We start from the raw sequence: 15,483 nt of genomic DNA on the forward strand, positions 1-15,483 counted from the left end.
AAATAATGAATTTTCCACACTATGAAACAACCATTCTTTTCTATGGCCTCAACTAAATAATAGCTGTGAATATTCCAATATCTTACAACTATCAAATTTCATCTTCCTCCCAAGGCACAAAGTCTGATGACAGCTAAACAATAAAAGAAGACCACACACAAAAAGAAGTATACTCTCCTAAAGACATTTTGGACTGTAGTTGTCTATATCTAATATCTTGTAATACCAACAAGAAAAGTTTTATTTTATGGAGGCTTTTGATTATTGTTTTCTTTTTAACAATAAATAAATCTTGAAGCACTTTCTTTTGGAGATTATCAGCATGGCACCATTTAAGCCTCCAGTTACAACAAAAAATTTTAAAGATTTCTGGAGATATTAAATTCCTCCTCATGACAAACCGTACTCTGGTGTAGATTGGTATCAGTGCAGGTGCAACTATGACTGATTAGTTTGCTACTTCTGAGGGGCAATAAGAAACCACAGGCAAATGTGTATCACTGTTGATTTCTCTATTTCCTCTGTAAAATGAACAATTACCAACTTCCTACAAGAATTATGAACTAAATAGTGAATGACTAAAAATTTATGAAGCACATTTATCATTATTGATTTTTTTAAAATAATAAGACTCCTCCCATTCCCCCAATCATTCACTGGGCAAAGTCCCACTGCTCTACAACTTGTTCAGCAAGTCTCAGAGTCTACCCACTCTGGCAATACTCTGAAGTTTGACAAGAGATGTTATATAAAGTATGAAGGCAAGACAGACCCTGGCTGTATGGCCTGTTCTGTGTTCCCACAGCAGGGAATCTCAAACCTCTACAAACTTTATGTGGATTTAATTATTCAATATTATATAATGATTCTTCAGACAGTAACACTGGTAATGCTACAGGGAACAGGTCTGCAAGGGAACCAGAAAAGTCAGTATAGTCAACTGACCTGCCTCTCAAAACAGATACACAAAGACTAGTTTATTACACACTCACTTCATTGCTACTTTCATAGTTATATTAAACAGTAATGGGACTGAGCGGATGACAGCCTCCTGAGGAAAATTTCATACACTCATTAGAATCACAATTTGTTTTTAATGAAGATACCTTTAATGAATATACTGCAGGAATAAACATCATGCTACTAACCTATGAAAACTTTTAACCAATATAAAAGTAGAGAATAAAATTACCAAAGACTGGTTTTGTTGTCTGTCCTCTATGAAACCAAATCTTAGCTCCTCCTTTTCTTCATGAATATGACTTGTAGGATTTTCTTCTGTTTGCTCTCACACAGTTAAATCTGGATAAGAGTCAAGGCTGAGGCTTTATCTTGGAGGTAATAACATGCTGCTGATTTTTTATATATGTATATATACATAATTATTTCTTACTTGGTTTTATGTATTTACGTAAATATATCTGTTAGCATCCTGAAATTTTCCATGCAAAATGACCAGGGAAATATCACTACACTCCTTGGCCCAAAAGATGAAAAGCTTATACCTCCTCAAAATGAAAACTGACTTCCTAAAACAATGTATAGGGCAAACTTCTCAAACCACAAAGCTCAGTCCGAAAAGCTTATACTGTATTCCAAGAAGAATTTCCTTTATATTAACAAGTCCACCACAATTCTTTTCTGTATTTAAAATAACTGTCTCTAGCCTAGACTTTTAGTCCAAAGAGAAATTCTTATTTTGAGTCGAAAACAACAACAGTGGGGAGGGGGGGAGGGAGATTCTCTCACACACACACACACACACACACACACACACAAACACAAACACAGAAGGGGAGGTCTATAACACCTTTTTGGAAATCCATGGGGCCGGGTGGGTTTTAGAATTCCATTTTTCAGATTTTAGAAAAGAAATACAGTATACAAACCATACCATACAAATCACCCCCAGCACCTGGTAATCATACAGTAACTAGAAAAATAAGAAATGTCAATGGCCTCCCTTCAGATAAGATCGAATCTTGCCACTAAAATAATTTATGCTGAATTTAAAGGAAAAAATTTGATTCATATCTTTTCCGATTTCAAAATGGCAGATCAGTGATTGTGGACCTTTGGCAAGTAAAAAGGTGGTCTTGACATATCATAAATAAACTGTGCTATCACCTAAAATAAAAAGAACTAGCTGATGCTTAAATAAGAGACACTTAGGATATTTAATAAAGTCTTAAAGTGGATCTAATTACTTGCCTAGTTGGAAAAGCATAATCAATTCAAGCTGCCTATAAGTTGCCACCAAGAGATTCAACATGCATCATCTTCCCCCTTTAACTTTATTCCAAATTGGGACCAACACTGAAAAACATTTTCCAAAACCTAAGTATGTCAAAGTCAGCTGGATACAGTAGGGTTTCCAAATAGCAAAAATCTAAGAGGACCTCCTAACTCAGGAGAACTCAATGATTTTCATCCCTTGTTTATGAATGCCCATATAAACTCAGATTCTCTAAACTAACTTGTGGCCAAATCATGTTTCTGCCATAAGTTCAAAGTGAGCCTAGCATTTTTTCCTCTCCAGTAGCATAGTAAACCCTTTCTTTTTATTCCCAACCATCTCAAAACAACGTACGCCTCAGAACAGAGAGGCTGGATGACTGTAATTCCCTCCAAGCAGGGATCCCCATGGTGTCCCACCACTAACTCACAACTCTTGCTGAGAGCAGCAGCACATATGCTCATTGATTAGAGTTGTGTGATCAGATTAAGTTCAACCTGTGTTCTCTACATTAACCACCAGTGAAGTGGCGGAAGGGTCATCATGAGTTGATCCTGCTCATTTTAAAGCCTCACAATGGCTCACTGGCAAAACCACCAGAAGAAAACAAGTGAACAACTTTTGAGGGAGGCTAATGCCAGAAAGACTTCCTTTGAGTAACTGGAATAATTTTTCAAATTCAGAGTATTCCCTCAGTTCAAATTCACGCACTTTCATAACACCTAAAACAGATCTGAGAAAATGACATCTTGGGCCAGCTTTCTTCATTTTTAATAACCAAAAATAAGGTATAGTAGTGGGTTTTTTTTTTTTTAAAAAGGTAGTATTTTCTGTCCTGTGCCTTATCTCAAATTGTTTTTTTATTTTATTTTGAAGGTTTCATCCCTGAGTCACTGTCCAATGCAATAAAAATTAGTAACCAATCGCTAATCTGTTTTCATTTCTGTGTGATCTTTTAGTCCCCAATCAGCTTATAGTAGCTTGGATGACTCACCATGGTCTTTATGAGAGCACATTTTTAACCTGGAACACATGAGAGCACATTTTAAACATGGAACAAAAAAATCAAAGCTCTCCCTGTAAAAACATACAAGTCAGGGGTATGTGAAAAAATCACAGGATGATCTGGATAGAAAAAGAAAACAGAAGTTCAAATGACAGTTATATATATTACCAACAAATTTCTCTGTGCTTCAGCTTACAGAATAACAATTTGCTCCCTACCAAAACAACCCCCCTCCCCCAATGTAACATTCCCTTTTCATAGATTTTTGTAGGAGCAAGAAAAGATCCAAGATAAAGACAGCCAAAGAAAATACACTCTAAGGCTGGTCTTCTCACTGAAGAAAGGATAGTATAGGACTGCATCCCACTCCACCCTGGCCTCTACCCCCAAAGATACAAAGGAAAACAGGAGGAAGGCAATGTCATAAGCTAAACTCAATGCATCTTCCTAGAACTTCAGTTTTACTTAATGATTAATTAAAACATATTTCTATTACAACAAATATGTTTGTGCTAGGGAGTAGAAAGTAAAATGCACATGAAGATTTTTAAGATAAGATTTCTTCTGCTCACTTACAATGTGTTGCTTCAGGCTACCAGGGGAGTTTATGCTCCTTCCCTGCCATTAAGAAAAAAGTGGAGAAGCTCTACCCTAGAGACTCATTCTCTCCAACCTGTCTCCCAGCTATTCTATCCTCTCAGGTCACATCATTTTTATTTTATTTATTTATTTATACTACACTTGAAAGGAAAATTTTCAAGCAGACAGAGAGCAATATAAAGAAAACCCTACATCCAAGTGGCGATGCCTAAACATGAAAGAGGGTTTTCAAAAGGTGTACACATTTCTGTTTACCATTCTGTACTATACAATATGTAGTCCACAAAATAATACTATTAAGAAGAAATGAGCTACAAAAAATAAAGGTAAGGTTATTAGGTACCTAATGACCTTTCAAAACTATTCTTCAGCCTGATTTTGGCACTAGAAAGCAACTCTGACATGTTGCCCTTGGGGGGCATTTCCTCACCCTCCCCATTGCCATAAAACATCACATCATTTTATCTAAAGTAAAATGAGGTAATGCCTATAAAGAGCTTAGCAAAGCACCTAGCATATGATAATAGTTCAATAAACATTGGCTATAATACTGGTTATAATTATTACTATTAATAATAATATTACATTAGTATTACTTAAGCTGGTGCCATAGGCAGCTACAATTTTTGAATCTACAGTGTAGCAGGCAATATATAAAGATAATCTTATTTGATCCTCATAAGGATTCTGAAGGTAAGCATTATTATCCACTCTTCATAAAGGAAAAAAGTATGCTCAGATCATTTAAATGACTTGCCTAGGGCCACCCAGCTAATAAGTTGCAAAGCACTGTTCCAATCTAGTCATCTGGCTCCTGAACCCAATTCTTCCCACTGCACTATACTACCTCTCTTATAAAAAGTCAAGAATTCAAGGGCTCTCTCACTGATAGACTCCAACTAGAGTCCACTCCATTTCAATACGCACAGGTCGAAGAATGACAGGAATTCCCTCCAGTCAACAGACAACCAAATTACATACAAATACAAATCTGCACCAAATGTCATCAAACACTCCATCTATAAACTAATAAAAATTTGTATTTTTACATTAAATAATCAACCAAAGTCACTAATTCTATACATCTAACTCCACCATTAACATGAATTCTTGACCTGATCATTTATCTCCCTCTGAATTCATTTCCCTAAGGGTATTCATTCACTCACTTAGTTTTAATTATAACTTGTAGGAACAAAAACCCAAATCTACATCTCCTATCCAAAGGAAATTGAAGTGTAGATAAAAATATATGCATGTACAAAAAGGTATTCACTATCATATTTTTTATAATAACAAAACGCAAATCAACAAACAAAATCTCTAAACGTCAAGCAGTAAGATAACTGATTTGATAAGTTATGCTATATTCATCCCATGTAATAATACCATACAATAATTTTAAATAGAGCTTACGAAGAACCTTTAAGAACATGAGAAAATGCTCATAACATCAAGTGAAATAAAAAAGCAGGACATGAAATGAAACCATCAGTAAGCTCTCAACTTTGCAAACATAGAACAGGAAAAAAAGACTAAAAGGAAATAAATCAAAATGTAACAATTTTCTCTGTATAGTAAAATAACCGGTGTCTTTTTTCCCTTGTTGCTTTTTCTGTTCTCCAATTTTCTTTTCAATGATGATTATGTATTAATTTTACAGGCAGAAAAGAGTTTTTTTAACCAAAATTTTTAACTCATCTTGCAGCACTCTTCTCTCATAAATCCCCAAGTTAGCCAAGAGTCCCAAGTCATGTGAAATTTAAAATGCTCAAAACATACCAGCATCTTTATATATTTTTTTTTCTCCAGCACTACTACCCTCCAATTATGCCAGAACTGCAAAAGTAATTTCTCTTACCTATAGAAATCCAGTCCTTCAAATTCTGTCAATCCTTTTCTTCTGGTATTTTTCCTTCTTACTTCCTATTGTCCCTTCCTACTTCCTATACTAATACCAAGTCCAAACCTTCACCAGCTCATCCCTAGATTAGCACAATAGCCTCCTGAATAAGTAAATGCCTTCCTTATTCTATTGCCTCACCACTAACAATTCACTCCACCACAGTTGACTCTGTGCCAGATACTGTTCCTAGAGCTTTACTTGTATTAACTCGGTTAACATTCATAACGACTCTATGAGGATGGCTAGTATTATTAGTCCTATTTTACAGATTAAGAAATAGAAGCACAGAGAGGTTAAGATACATACCCAAGGTCACCAGCTAATAAATGGCAATGATTAGATTGGAATCCATGCAGTCTGGCTCCAGATAACAGTATATAAATATGAGCTACTCAAGGAGTGCAGGAGTGATAATCAATAAAAATCAGTTTCTCTTTCCCTGAACTGTGTACATACAGGCCCTTGGAGTAAGCCTTCCATTTCCGGGTCTCTTTTCATGCTATTCCACAACTGGGAGAACAGTTCTTCTCTTCCCTAATTCATTTTTCATATCTCCTTTAAAAGTCAACTTTAAATTCAACATTTTTGAGTTTTCCTTAAGCCAGTTCCCTCACTCCTCAGCACATTCTTACTCTTATGGACTCAATTTAACCTATATTAATGTGCAGTTGTTGACATTTTTTATGTTATAGAAGTTTACCTCACATTTTTACATTTTATCTTCCTGTCTAGATAATGAAATGCCTCCACTTTTTTTGGTCTATGTCCTTCTCCATTTGCCACCTTCCCAAAAGCCAGTAGAATAGCAACCAGCACAAAGTAAATACTAAATAAATATGTGGTTAACTGATAAATCTAAGATAAATATGGCTCAACTATTTAACAAAGCAGAAAGTCTTTTGAACTAATATATTTAAATGTATGTCTTCTTTTCATTTTATTCCCTAAGCACAAAAGCATTAGATTTGTAATTTCAACATTCCCATCCAAAAAACATATTCAAGCAATACCCAAAAGCAGTCCTATTAAATACTTTTTTTAAAAAGATATCCCACACACTGTCCAGAAACTCCTTTTTTTTCCCCAGGAGACCTTTTCTAATAGTGTTATTTTACTCTCTTGTGGCAAGAGTTATCCAAGTCTTTGACAACACTAAGCAGGCAGTGACATTCTAGACGTGAGTATCAACTGTTCAAGAACAAAAAAAGACTATTTGGCTTTAATAAGAGATTATCATAAATAGGCCCATTAAATCTAAAATGTGAAAACAATTGTGTTTATATTTAAAGTTGAGTATCTTCATCTTTATCTTCTTATCCAAGAAAATGATTTTAAATGCTTAAATTGTTAACGAAAACAGATGGAAATAATAATTAATTAAAGGTATGGCTCACTGTATATAATAAACAAGTCTCTAAAATACTGTGACCTAATCAAACTGGTTTTCAAATCCATTCTAAGCCATGACTACTTAAAAGAGCACTATAGGAACTACTCCGAAAAGCACACAGTACTCATGGTTATAATCTTGTCTCTAATTTTTGTTTTCCAAGAATGTATTTTCATATACAGATTTTCTCTAAAAGACACCTTTGCTACTTAACTTTTACATTAAATGAGCCACCTAACAGTAGACCATATTTATCCTAAAATATTATATTTTTCCTCATATGCCTGCTGACTCTGCAGTTACTCTAATTCATCACTACAGCTCGCCAGAAGTAAATGTCTAATATGGTTCAGTTACCCAAATAACAGTACTAAATTTGAGTGTATATTACTATACACTATAGTTAACAAACTTCAACACTGATAGGTACACATATGAAACACATCCTACTCATAACTTTACAATACTTTAAGTGAAAAAGCTAAATCTAGTTTCCCCTCTATTTAAAATTACAATTCCTACTTATATTACACTTCAGTTAAAAAACACATTGGTAAAATTTTGGTGTTCTCTTCCTTGATATTTCAAATAATGCTTTAGCAATTTGAAAAGCTTACTCCATTTTAATTGAGTGAGTAGGTGGTTACTAATCATTCCCTTTTTTAAAAAAATTACTTGAGAAGTAGATACAGTTATAATAGGGAAACACCAGGAATCCTTGTGATGATGGAACTGTTCCTGTATCTTGAGTATAACACTGTCAATAACCTAGTTGTGATATTGTACCACAGTTTTACAAGATGTTACTGTTGCAGGAAACATGTTAAAGTAAAAGTGGGATCTCTGTATTGTTTCTTACAACTGCATATGAATCTACCATTATCTCAAAACAAAAAGTTTAATTTAAAAAAATACTGAAGAGTAATTTAATGAGAATTCATTTTTCTGGCCTCCCAGAAAATTTTTTGAAAATTCAGTATTTTCAAAAATCCCAAATGTGCATATGAAAATACCTCCCAAATGAAAAACTGTACTCCTTTTAAAAATTAAGAGCTAGAAAATCGTTCTTATAATTCTTTCCAAAAATCTTGAGCAAGAAGAAATCTATAGTGTTACAAAAGTCTGATTTGAACAAGGAAAAGTAAAAGCTTTACTTGCTTGTTAAAATAACTCTCTAGATAGAAATATAAGAGACAGACTCAATATATATAGATGGCTTACTAAACAAATTTATCCCACTCCCTTCCAACATCTCTTGTTACTTGGATTCAAAAACTAACAAAGGAAATTTTTCAGATATCATGTAAACATTTAAACTACGAAAAATTAAATCCAATATCACAATTTAGTTCTCCATACTCAATCCCTGAAGCTGGAGGGGACAGTGGATTTAAACACCAGAACTATTTCCACTTTGTCAATCCTTTCAACAAGCTTTCCTCCTATACACTGTCCTACAAAAGTGCCTCACCTTTAACTCCTACAGAGAGAAACCCCTGTCTCAAGGTCACCATAAGAATACCTCACAGCTTCTATCATACCAAACAGACAAATTCACAGTTGTATCATAATGCAAAGAAAATTAACACCCTTGATGAAAAAATATGACTATAAAAATTCCTCAAGACAAATAAGTAACAGAAAATACATGTTAGCCTTTTCCATTGAGACTTTTGATGAAGTGTCGACTATCTTACAAGTTATATATCGCTTTAGGAATAAGATTTAAAAATAACATCATATTATATAGCATATACACTGAAATTAACTCATCCTCAAAAAGGACAATCAATAAAGAAAATTATACACACAACTGTAGTTTCCATGAGGCAAAAGGCTTGGGATTTTGCAAATGTTACTTCAAAAACAAGGTAACTCTAATCTTTAAGTCACCTCTTCAGAAGGAAAGTCAGATCTTTAGCTCCTTATACACTGCAAGTAATCAGGCATTAGGACATATTACATATCCTTTGACATGAGATCAGAAGATTATTAAAGTGTCAATAAAATATACAAATAAAACAATATTGCCATACCAACCTCTTTTAGACATTTCCTTTAAGATAAGAAATGGCTATAGGACCATATCTACCAGTATACTTTCATATAAAATGACTGCTTTGCTATTCTCCCTTCCCCCCAAAGCTAAATCCATTCACTGATTATTAGAGGTCATAGCTTTTTTTAATTACAATTTTTTCCTGAAATTTAAAACAAACCACATAGATAAAGATAAATATTCAAGTTCAAATTTTCAACAGATAAAAAAACCTAACAGTTTTAAAGCTAAAAATTTCCTGCTCTAAAGAATCAAATATTATGAACACTTCTACAATGTAGAAAAATAATTTTTTTCTTTGTATAATGCATGCTACAGAAAGAAGGACCCACACACTGTTCCAATGTCATGCTAGAGTTCACTGAACTTTTTTTTTAATTTTAGACTACATATATCATACCTTAATTTTAAAAAGTAAAAAATATATATTTGCCCTTATTTTAAAAACAGAAAGTATTTCTAATAGCCAGTTTCTGAAGTTCATGTCCTTGATATCAATGAATGTCAGTTAAATATATTTTCTACAATTCAAGTCAGAGCTAACAGTCTGAAACAGCAATATCACTATTCATTTAATGAAATATACTAAGCATCTACTATGTATTAGACAAAGAAAATTTGAAAGTTCCTGAGAATATATCAGTTGCAAAAATTGACATGTATTCAAAACAGTAGTAAAGAAAGAGAATATAGCCTTCTTCTATATTAACTAATAATTTTCTCTCCTCAACCCAAAAAAGCGATGATTTTCAAACCACTACCAATAAATGGATAGAGGTGGGAGAAGAGCTGGGGTTTGGCTGACATTTTATGATATCCTTTTGATTAAGGATAATATTAGTCTTTAGGATATTTAAAATTCAAAATGTTTTTATTTGAGATGTTAAACAACATGCTGTATTTTCCCCTTAAGTTGTAATTTCATCATTAAAAATGAATTTTAGTAAATTAAGGTAGTGTATGATTTTTACATAGAAACTTGTTTTAATGTAAAGTGGTATAAAGGGTTAAATTGGTTATGAAATTAACCTTCTTTTCTGATGTTTTGCTCCCACAGTATCTTAAGAAGTCAACTATCATTTTACTAGGGGAAATAAAAAAGCACCGGTCAAAGAGGAATTACTGAGTTTCAGCCTAGAGATTTGACAGCTGGTTTTCTTATGTTGCTGTCCTGGCTTTTGTTTTTTGTTTTTTGTTTTTACCTCTTCCCGCACTAAGGAATAAATCTAAGTTAAACAGAAAATGATAGCTTTTGTACACTAGAATGGACCTTGCTTCTGGAACATTTATTTTTTAAAAATCATGAGTATAACTAAGTAAGAAAAACCAAAAATGCACACTTAAGAAATATAGGATAAATGTTAATAATGGAGTAGAGTAGTTATAAGTATACAGAAAGTAAATTTGAGGACGAAAGCACTAGTGTAGAACTAGGAATCTAATTTAACTTACGCTAAACATCCTAATGTAACATGAACGTAGGACAGAATTCAATCATCTGTGTTATTTGAAAGTACATCTAACTTTCTATTCATTCATTTGTAACATTTCAAATAACTGTGCACAAAATTGTTAATTTCCTGAAGACTTCCAAAAGGAATAGCCATCTTTTAAAATAAGTGTTACTAATTACTGCTTGACTCAATTCCACTTTTCATATACATATTTTAAATAACATTATTTTACCAACTCTTTAGAATCCAAAAGTTTAATAACATTAATGGGCTAAAATTTAGAAAATTTTTAAAATACAAATATTTAAATAAACAATTTAAAAAAAAATACTACACATGGACCAAAGAGCATTTTCTTCTGGTACTTTTCTAAATACAGAGGCATGCTATAATCCCTTGCACTCAAACAAGATAATTTTCAATTTAAAAATTCAGAGAAAAGAGAACAAATTTTAAATTCACATTGAAATTCTTGAAGAAATGTCAATGGATCCTTAAAGGAACAGCCCACATTTGGGGCTTGTTTGTTTTTGTTTATAGTTTTAACTAGACATCACAACACCAAAATATGAGTTTCTGATTTTAGACATGATCTTACCTGATCCGCTGAACTGACTGCTTCCCAGTGTCGTTGGTCTGGTTTTCCCACTATTAACAGGTGGGGAAAACATCTGCAAAATAATCCAAACGCATCTGTTAGTTGTGAAATTCTTCTAGATTCCTTGCAAACAAAAGTCCACCAAGAGTCATCAATTAGTTGCTGTATTTCAGAGGGAAGTTAAAATAAAATTGGATATATACATTCATACCCAGAAAAGCAAATACATTTAGTGATATTATTTCCTCACACTATTTGGAAATACTGGCTATCTTCTGTTCTGAAAACCCAGTCAGTTACATGAGAGATTCTAAGATTATTAAGTTTAAGTGGTAAGTTTCTGTCAATGATCTTCGCTTTGTACCAGCAGTTAATAAAGGAATTCAACGCATTAGAAATAAGGGCAGTGGGGCCAGCTGATATTTTTAAGTCACTCAATTATTTCCCATGTTAAGAAAATTTTAAATGTACATACACATATGTACTTCTTGTATATGCATATGTTTACACACATACACACATGTATAAGTACATATATATTTATATTAAAATGGTTCAACCCAAAAGGCTGGGAATCCTAGCCCTTCACTAGCTTTCCTGTAACTGACATCTTTCAGGTACCATAAACTATACATCTTGAAAAGGGAAATGGTTAGGAGTGTTGAAGAAAAAACAATTTTTTTTCATATGAAGTTCAAAATCCCTAATAATCATCAGGGTCAGAGGATGACTCAACCAAAGCTCAAGATTACGCTGTTCTCCTTTTAACTGGCTAAATCAAATGACCCCTCTGGCATTAAAGTTTTAAATCTGCAAGTCTAGACATTACATCAAAGTTCAGGTGTCCAACTTGGGGGAGCTGGACTCCAGCCCTGAGAACTACTGCTCAAAGCAGATGGAGTTCACGCTGCTTAGTCTCCACGTCGCTCTCCCCCCTTTCTTTCTTTTTCTGTAAACCTCAGCGGAACCCCAAGATGCCGCAGAAAGCTCTCATACCGCACTGAAGTCCAGCAGGTCGCTCAGCTCCTTATCGGTCCCTATAGCAGCCATGCGCTGCTGCTGGGGATTCATCTTCGGCCACTTCTAGCAGGTCCTAAGACAGAGGAAAGAGGCTCAGCGAGAGACCACCGAGGCCCAAAGTGTGTACGGGAATGGAGAGAGGCGTAGAAGAAGAGGAAAAACGCCGGGCTGCCTTCCAATATCCTACTCGTTCCCCACCGCCGCGCGGGCAGGGGGCAGGAGAGCCCGGTGCCCGCGCCGGGTCCGTGAATCCACGCGTTTCTCGGCCCGGCCCGGGAGCTACGCGGCGGCTCCCGCAACTCGCCGCCTCTCCCGCAAGTTTCCGAGCCCGTCCCTGCCCCCTCCCCGGCGCCCCCTACCCCGCGCAGCCGCGGGGTGCCGGACGCGCGGGGCCCGGCCGGGGCGGGGGGTCTCGAGGGGCGGGGATGAGGGGCGATCGGGCATCCAGCGAGCGGAGCGGCGGCGAGGGGAGTAGCGAAGTGACTCTCTGGCTCGGCAACAATAGAACTGACAAGTTGCAGGGAACGCGCCGCTCGCAGGCCCGCGTCTGCGGCCGCCGCCGCCGCCCGGATGTCCCCCGCGGGCCCCGGGGGTCGGAAAGCACACACACACACCCCCGCGCGCGTCCGAGGAGCGTTTTTAAAAAGAAAACAGAAACACCGACAACTAGCCCCGCTCTTGCCCGGCGTCCTCCTCCCCCGGCTCGGCCTCCTCCCACTTTTGCTGCCCTGCCCGCGGCCGGCCGGCCCCGGACCTGCCTAACAATGAGCCTGGCTCGGCAGCCGAAGAACCCGCTCTCCCGCGCGCCCCGGAACCCCAGCCGAGCGCTGAGCGGGGCGCGCAGGCCGAGCGCGCCGCCCGCGGGCCTGGCCACCCGCGACTCTTCACCTCCGCCCCCACTCCGTTCCCCAACTTGGAGAGGACCCCGAGTTCGTCTCTGTACAAAGGGGCGCGGAGTTGGGGCGCGGGCCGGGGGCGCCTCCGCTCCGCCAGGGACGCGGCGCCGCTCCGCAGCCCCCAGCCCCAACACAGCGTCCCCCTCCCGCTTGCCGGCCCGCAATTACCTGCCGCCCCGTCTCCGCATCCAACCACCCCGATTAAAGTTCACTTTGGCCGGGAGAGCGGGCTCGGACTTCCCCTTGCACGGCCCGGCGGTTCGGCTCACTTTCCCCCGCGCGAGCTTTCGGATCCGGGCGGGGGAGGCGGCTCTCAGGCCTGGCCGCCCCTTCCTCCCGGGGCGGGCTGGCGGTCCCCCCAAATAGAACTTGTGGGTCTCCTCAGGCGGACATTTTTTTCGCTGAGGCGGCCTCAGCACCGCGCTCGGCTCGGTTCTGGATCCCTCCGCGCCGGGAAGAGCCCCGGATTAACCCTTTCGTCCCCCGCCCGCTCCTGCCGCCTGCGCCGAGGAAGTGGGGCCAGCCGAGGGGGCGGGGAGGAGCCTGCGGGAACGGGGAGGGGCCGGCGCGCGGCTGGCGGACAAAGCCCGCGGTGGGGTGAGGCGGGCCGGAGTCGGAGCCGCTGGGGAGGGGCGGGAGCCGCGAGCAGACACCCAGCGAGGCAGGGCTAGGCCGCCCGGGAGGACGCCTGGTCGGGCCCCCGGGAGAGGGTAGGCGGGCACCGTGGCGCCTCCCCTTGCTCGTCCTGCTCCGGCTTCCCGCCCCGAAGCGGAGCGGCGGAGACGCTTCAGCGGGCTCATCTGGATCCGCTGACCAGGCCACCCAGCCCGAGGCCGCAGAGCCCTGAAAGACTTCCGTTCCCGAGCAAGCCGCGCTGGACGCCAGATGCCACACTCGGCCTGGCCCGAAGGCTCCGGCCCTGGGAGGCTGCGTAGGGCTCGGCTTGGAAGATGCGTGTGTGGGGAAGGAGACCGGCCACCTCGGTCGGCTTTTGGAGTAGGTACGGTTGGTCAAATTCGTTGCTGAGCGGAATGCAGAAGAGGCAAAACCTTCCTCAAACCACACAAAGCAACGTGGGCTTCAGGTTCCCAAACACTTCACTCACTCAAGCGTCCACGACTACAATCCTCTCTTCCCATCCGAATCCCAAAAGAGACCACCGAATCGCACAGCAGGACGAGTTCTTGTAAATGGATCAAGCCAGTCCTTTCATTTTACAGAGACAGCCCAGAGAGGCTCTGTCACAAAGTCGCAGTCTTGGCGCAAGTACTGAACTTGGCCTGAAGAACCCCAAACGGAGTAAGAAGAGGACAAAATAACTAAACCTTAATTTCATTCTATTCAGACGTCAAAGTAAGGTTTTCTCCAATAGCAGCCAATGTTTTGACTCTTTTGGGTCAGTGAATGCAGTAAAGACCAGTAAGCCCCAGGCGGAAGAAACACTGTGAGGAAAGAAGACATATCCAAAGTAACAAATTGAAAAATGCAGCGAACGCCTTGAGGGCAACAACCTGGCAAGAAGGAGCCATTGGAGCCCAGATTTGCATGGAAACAAGGAAATAGACTTAGCTGCAAATATGCAATAACTGTACTTTATTACAAACAGAGCTGTCCAGCGGAAGAAGGCAATTGTAGCTTGGGGGTAAGGGTTTCCATTACGTTCTCAACAGCTACACCCTGCACCTGGCCGGATCCTGTGGTAACCTTACCTGTATCTACTACCCCTTATCTAGGTAAACACCTACCCCCTTTCTTAGCATCACATCCCTGGCCTGGCTGCCTACTGGAGAATGCGGTTCCATTCCAAGCAAATGAGCAAAATTCCAAACTAAATGAAGCAGCACAGTTCCATTCCGTGCTACAGTTACTGGTTGGCAATGTGCATGGCACAATTTGGGCCAATGCTGGGGGCTTCGGGGAAAGTTTTTATTTTTTTTTCATATTCCGAGAGCTTCAGAGGCAACTTCCTCTTTCTGCACGTACTCAAGAAATCCAGGAGCATAAAAACAATGAAAAAATGTGAAGGAATATCACCAGCATATTTTACAGAACAAAAAAAAAAAATCAAGGAACCTCTGGACTTTGGGCAGCCATCTTCCAACCACCAGGTCCAGCCAGGTGAAAATAAAGCAGACATGGAGAAAGCATAGGCAGAAAAAGATATGCTTTGGTGATGTTTTTGAGTCTCTGATCACAGCTTCTGAACCCAGGACTACCGTCATTGATGGAACCAACAGGATTAGAGTATTCTGCTGTTTGTAATCTAATGTGTTCTAAGCGATATAGGCCCAATGGCTATTTTTTGTAGCAAAGACCTA

The 15,483-nt window shown here is 39.2% G+C and overlaps 1 protein-coding gene across 11 annotated transcripts in view; it reads right to left on the minus strand.

The window, feature by feature from the left end:
• TCF12 (transcription factor 12) overlaps positions 1 to 13,709 on the minus strand; it is a 391,021-nt gene extending 377,312 nt beyond the window's left edge. For 3 of the 11 annotated variants that reach the window (XM_033436997.2, XM_033436996.2, XM_033436992.2), the window contains exons 1-3: positions 13,334 to 13,698; positions 12,246 to 12,342; positions 11,250 to 11,322 (exon numbers count right to left, since the gene is read on the minus strand). In XM_033436997.2, coding sequence (XP_033292888.1) covers positions 11,250 to 11,322; positions 12,246 to 12,320 — 148 coding nt within the window. In that variant the 5' untranslated portion in view covers positions 12,321 to 12,342; positions 13,334 to 13,698. Of the gene's footprint in view, positions 1 to 11,249; positions 11,323 to 12,245; positions 12,343 to 13,333 lie in introns of those variants that run through there. The other 8 variants (XM_033437004.2, XM_033436995.2, XM_033436994.2 and 5 more) reach the window with 7 other exon arrangements.
• Between the last annotated feature and the right edge of the window lie 1,774 nt (positions 13,710 to 15,483).

This window comes from Orcinus orca, chromosome 2 (assembly GCF_937001465.1).
Source record: "Orcinus orca chromosome 2, mOrcOrc1.1, whole genome shotgun sequence".
Lineage (NCBI taxonomy): Eukaryota > Metazoa > Chordata > Mammalia > Artiodactyla > Delphinidae > Orcinus > Orcinus orca.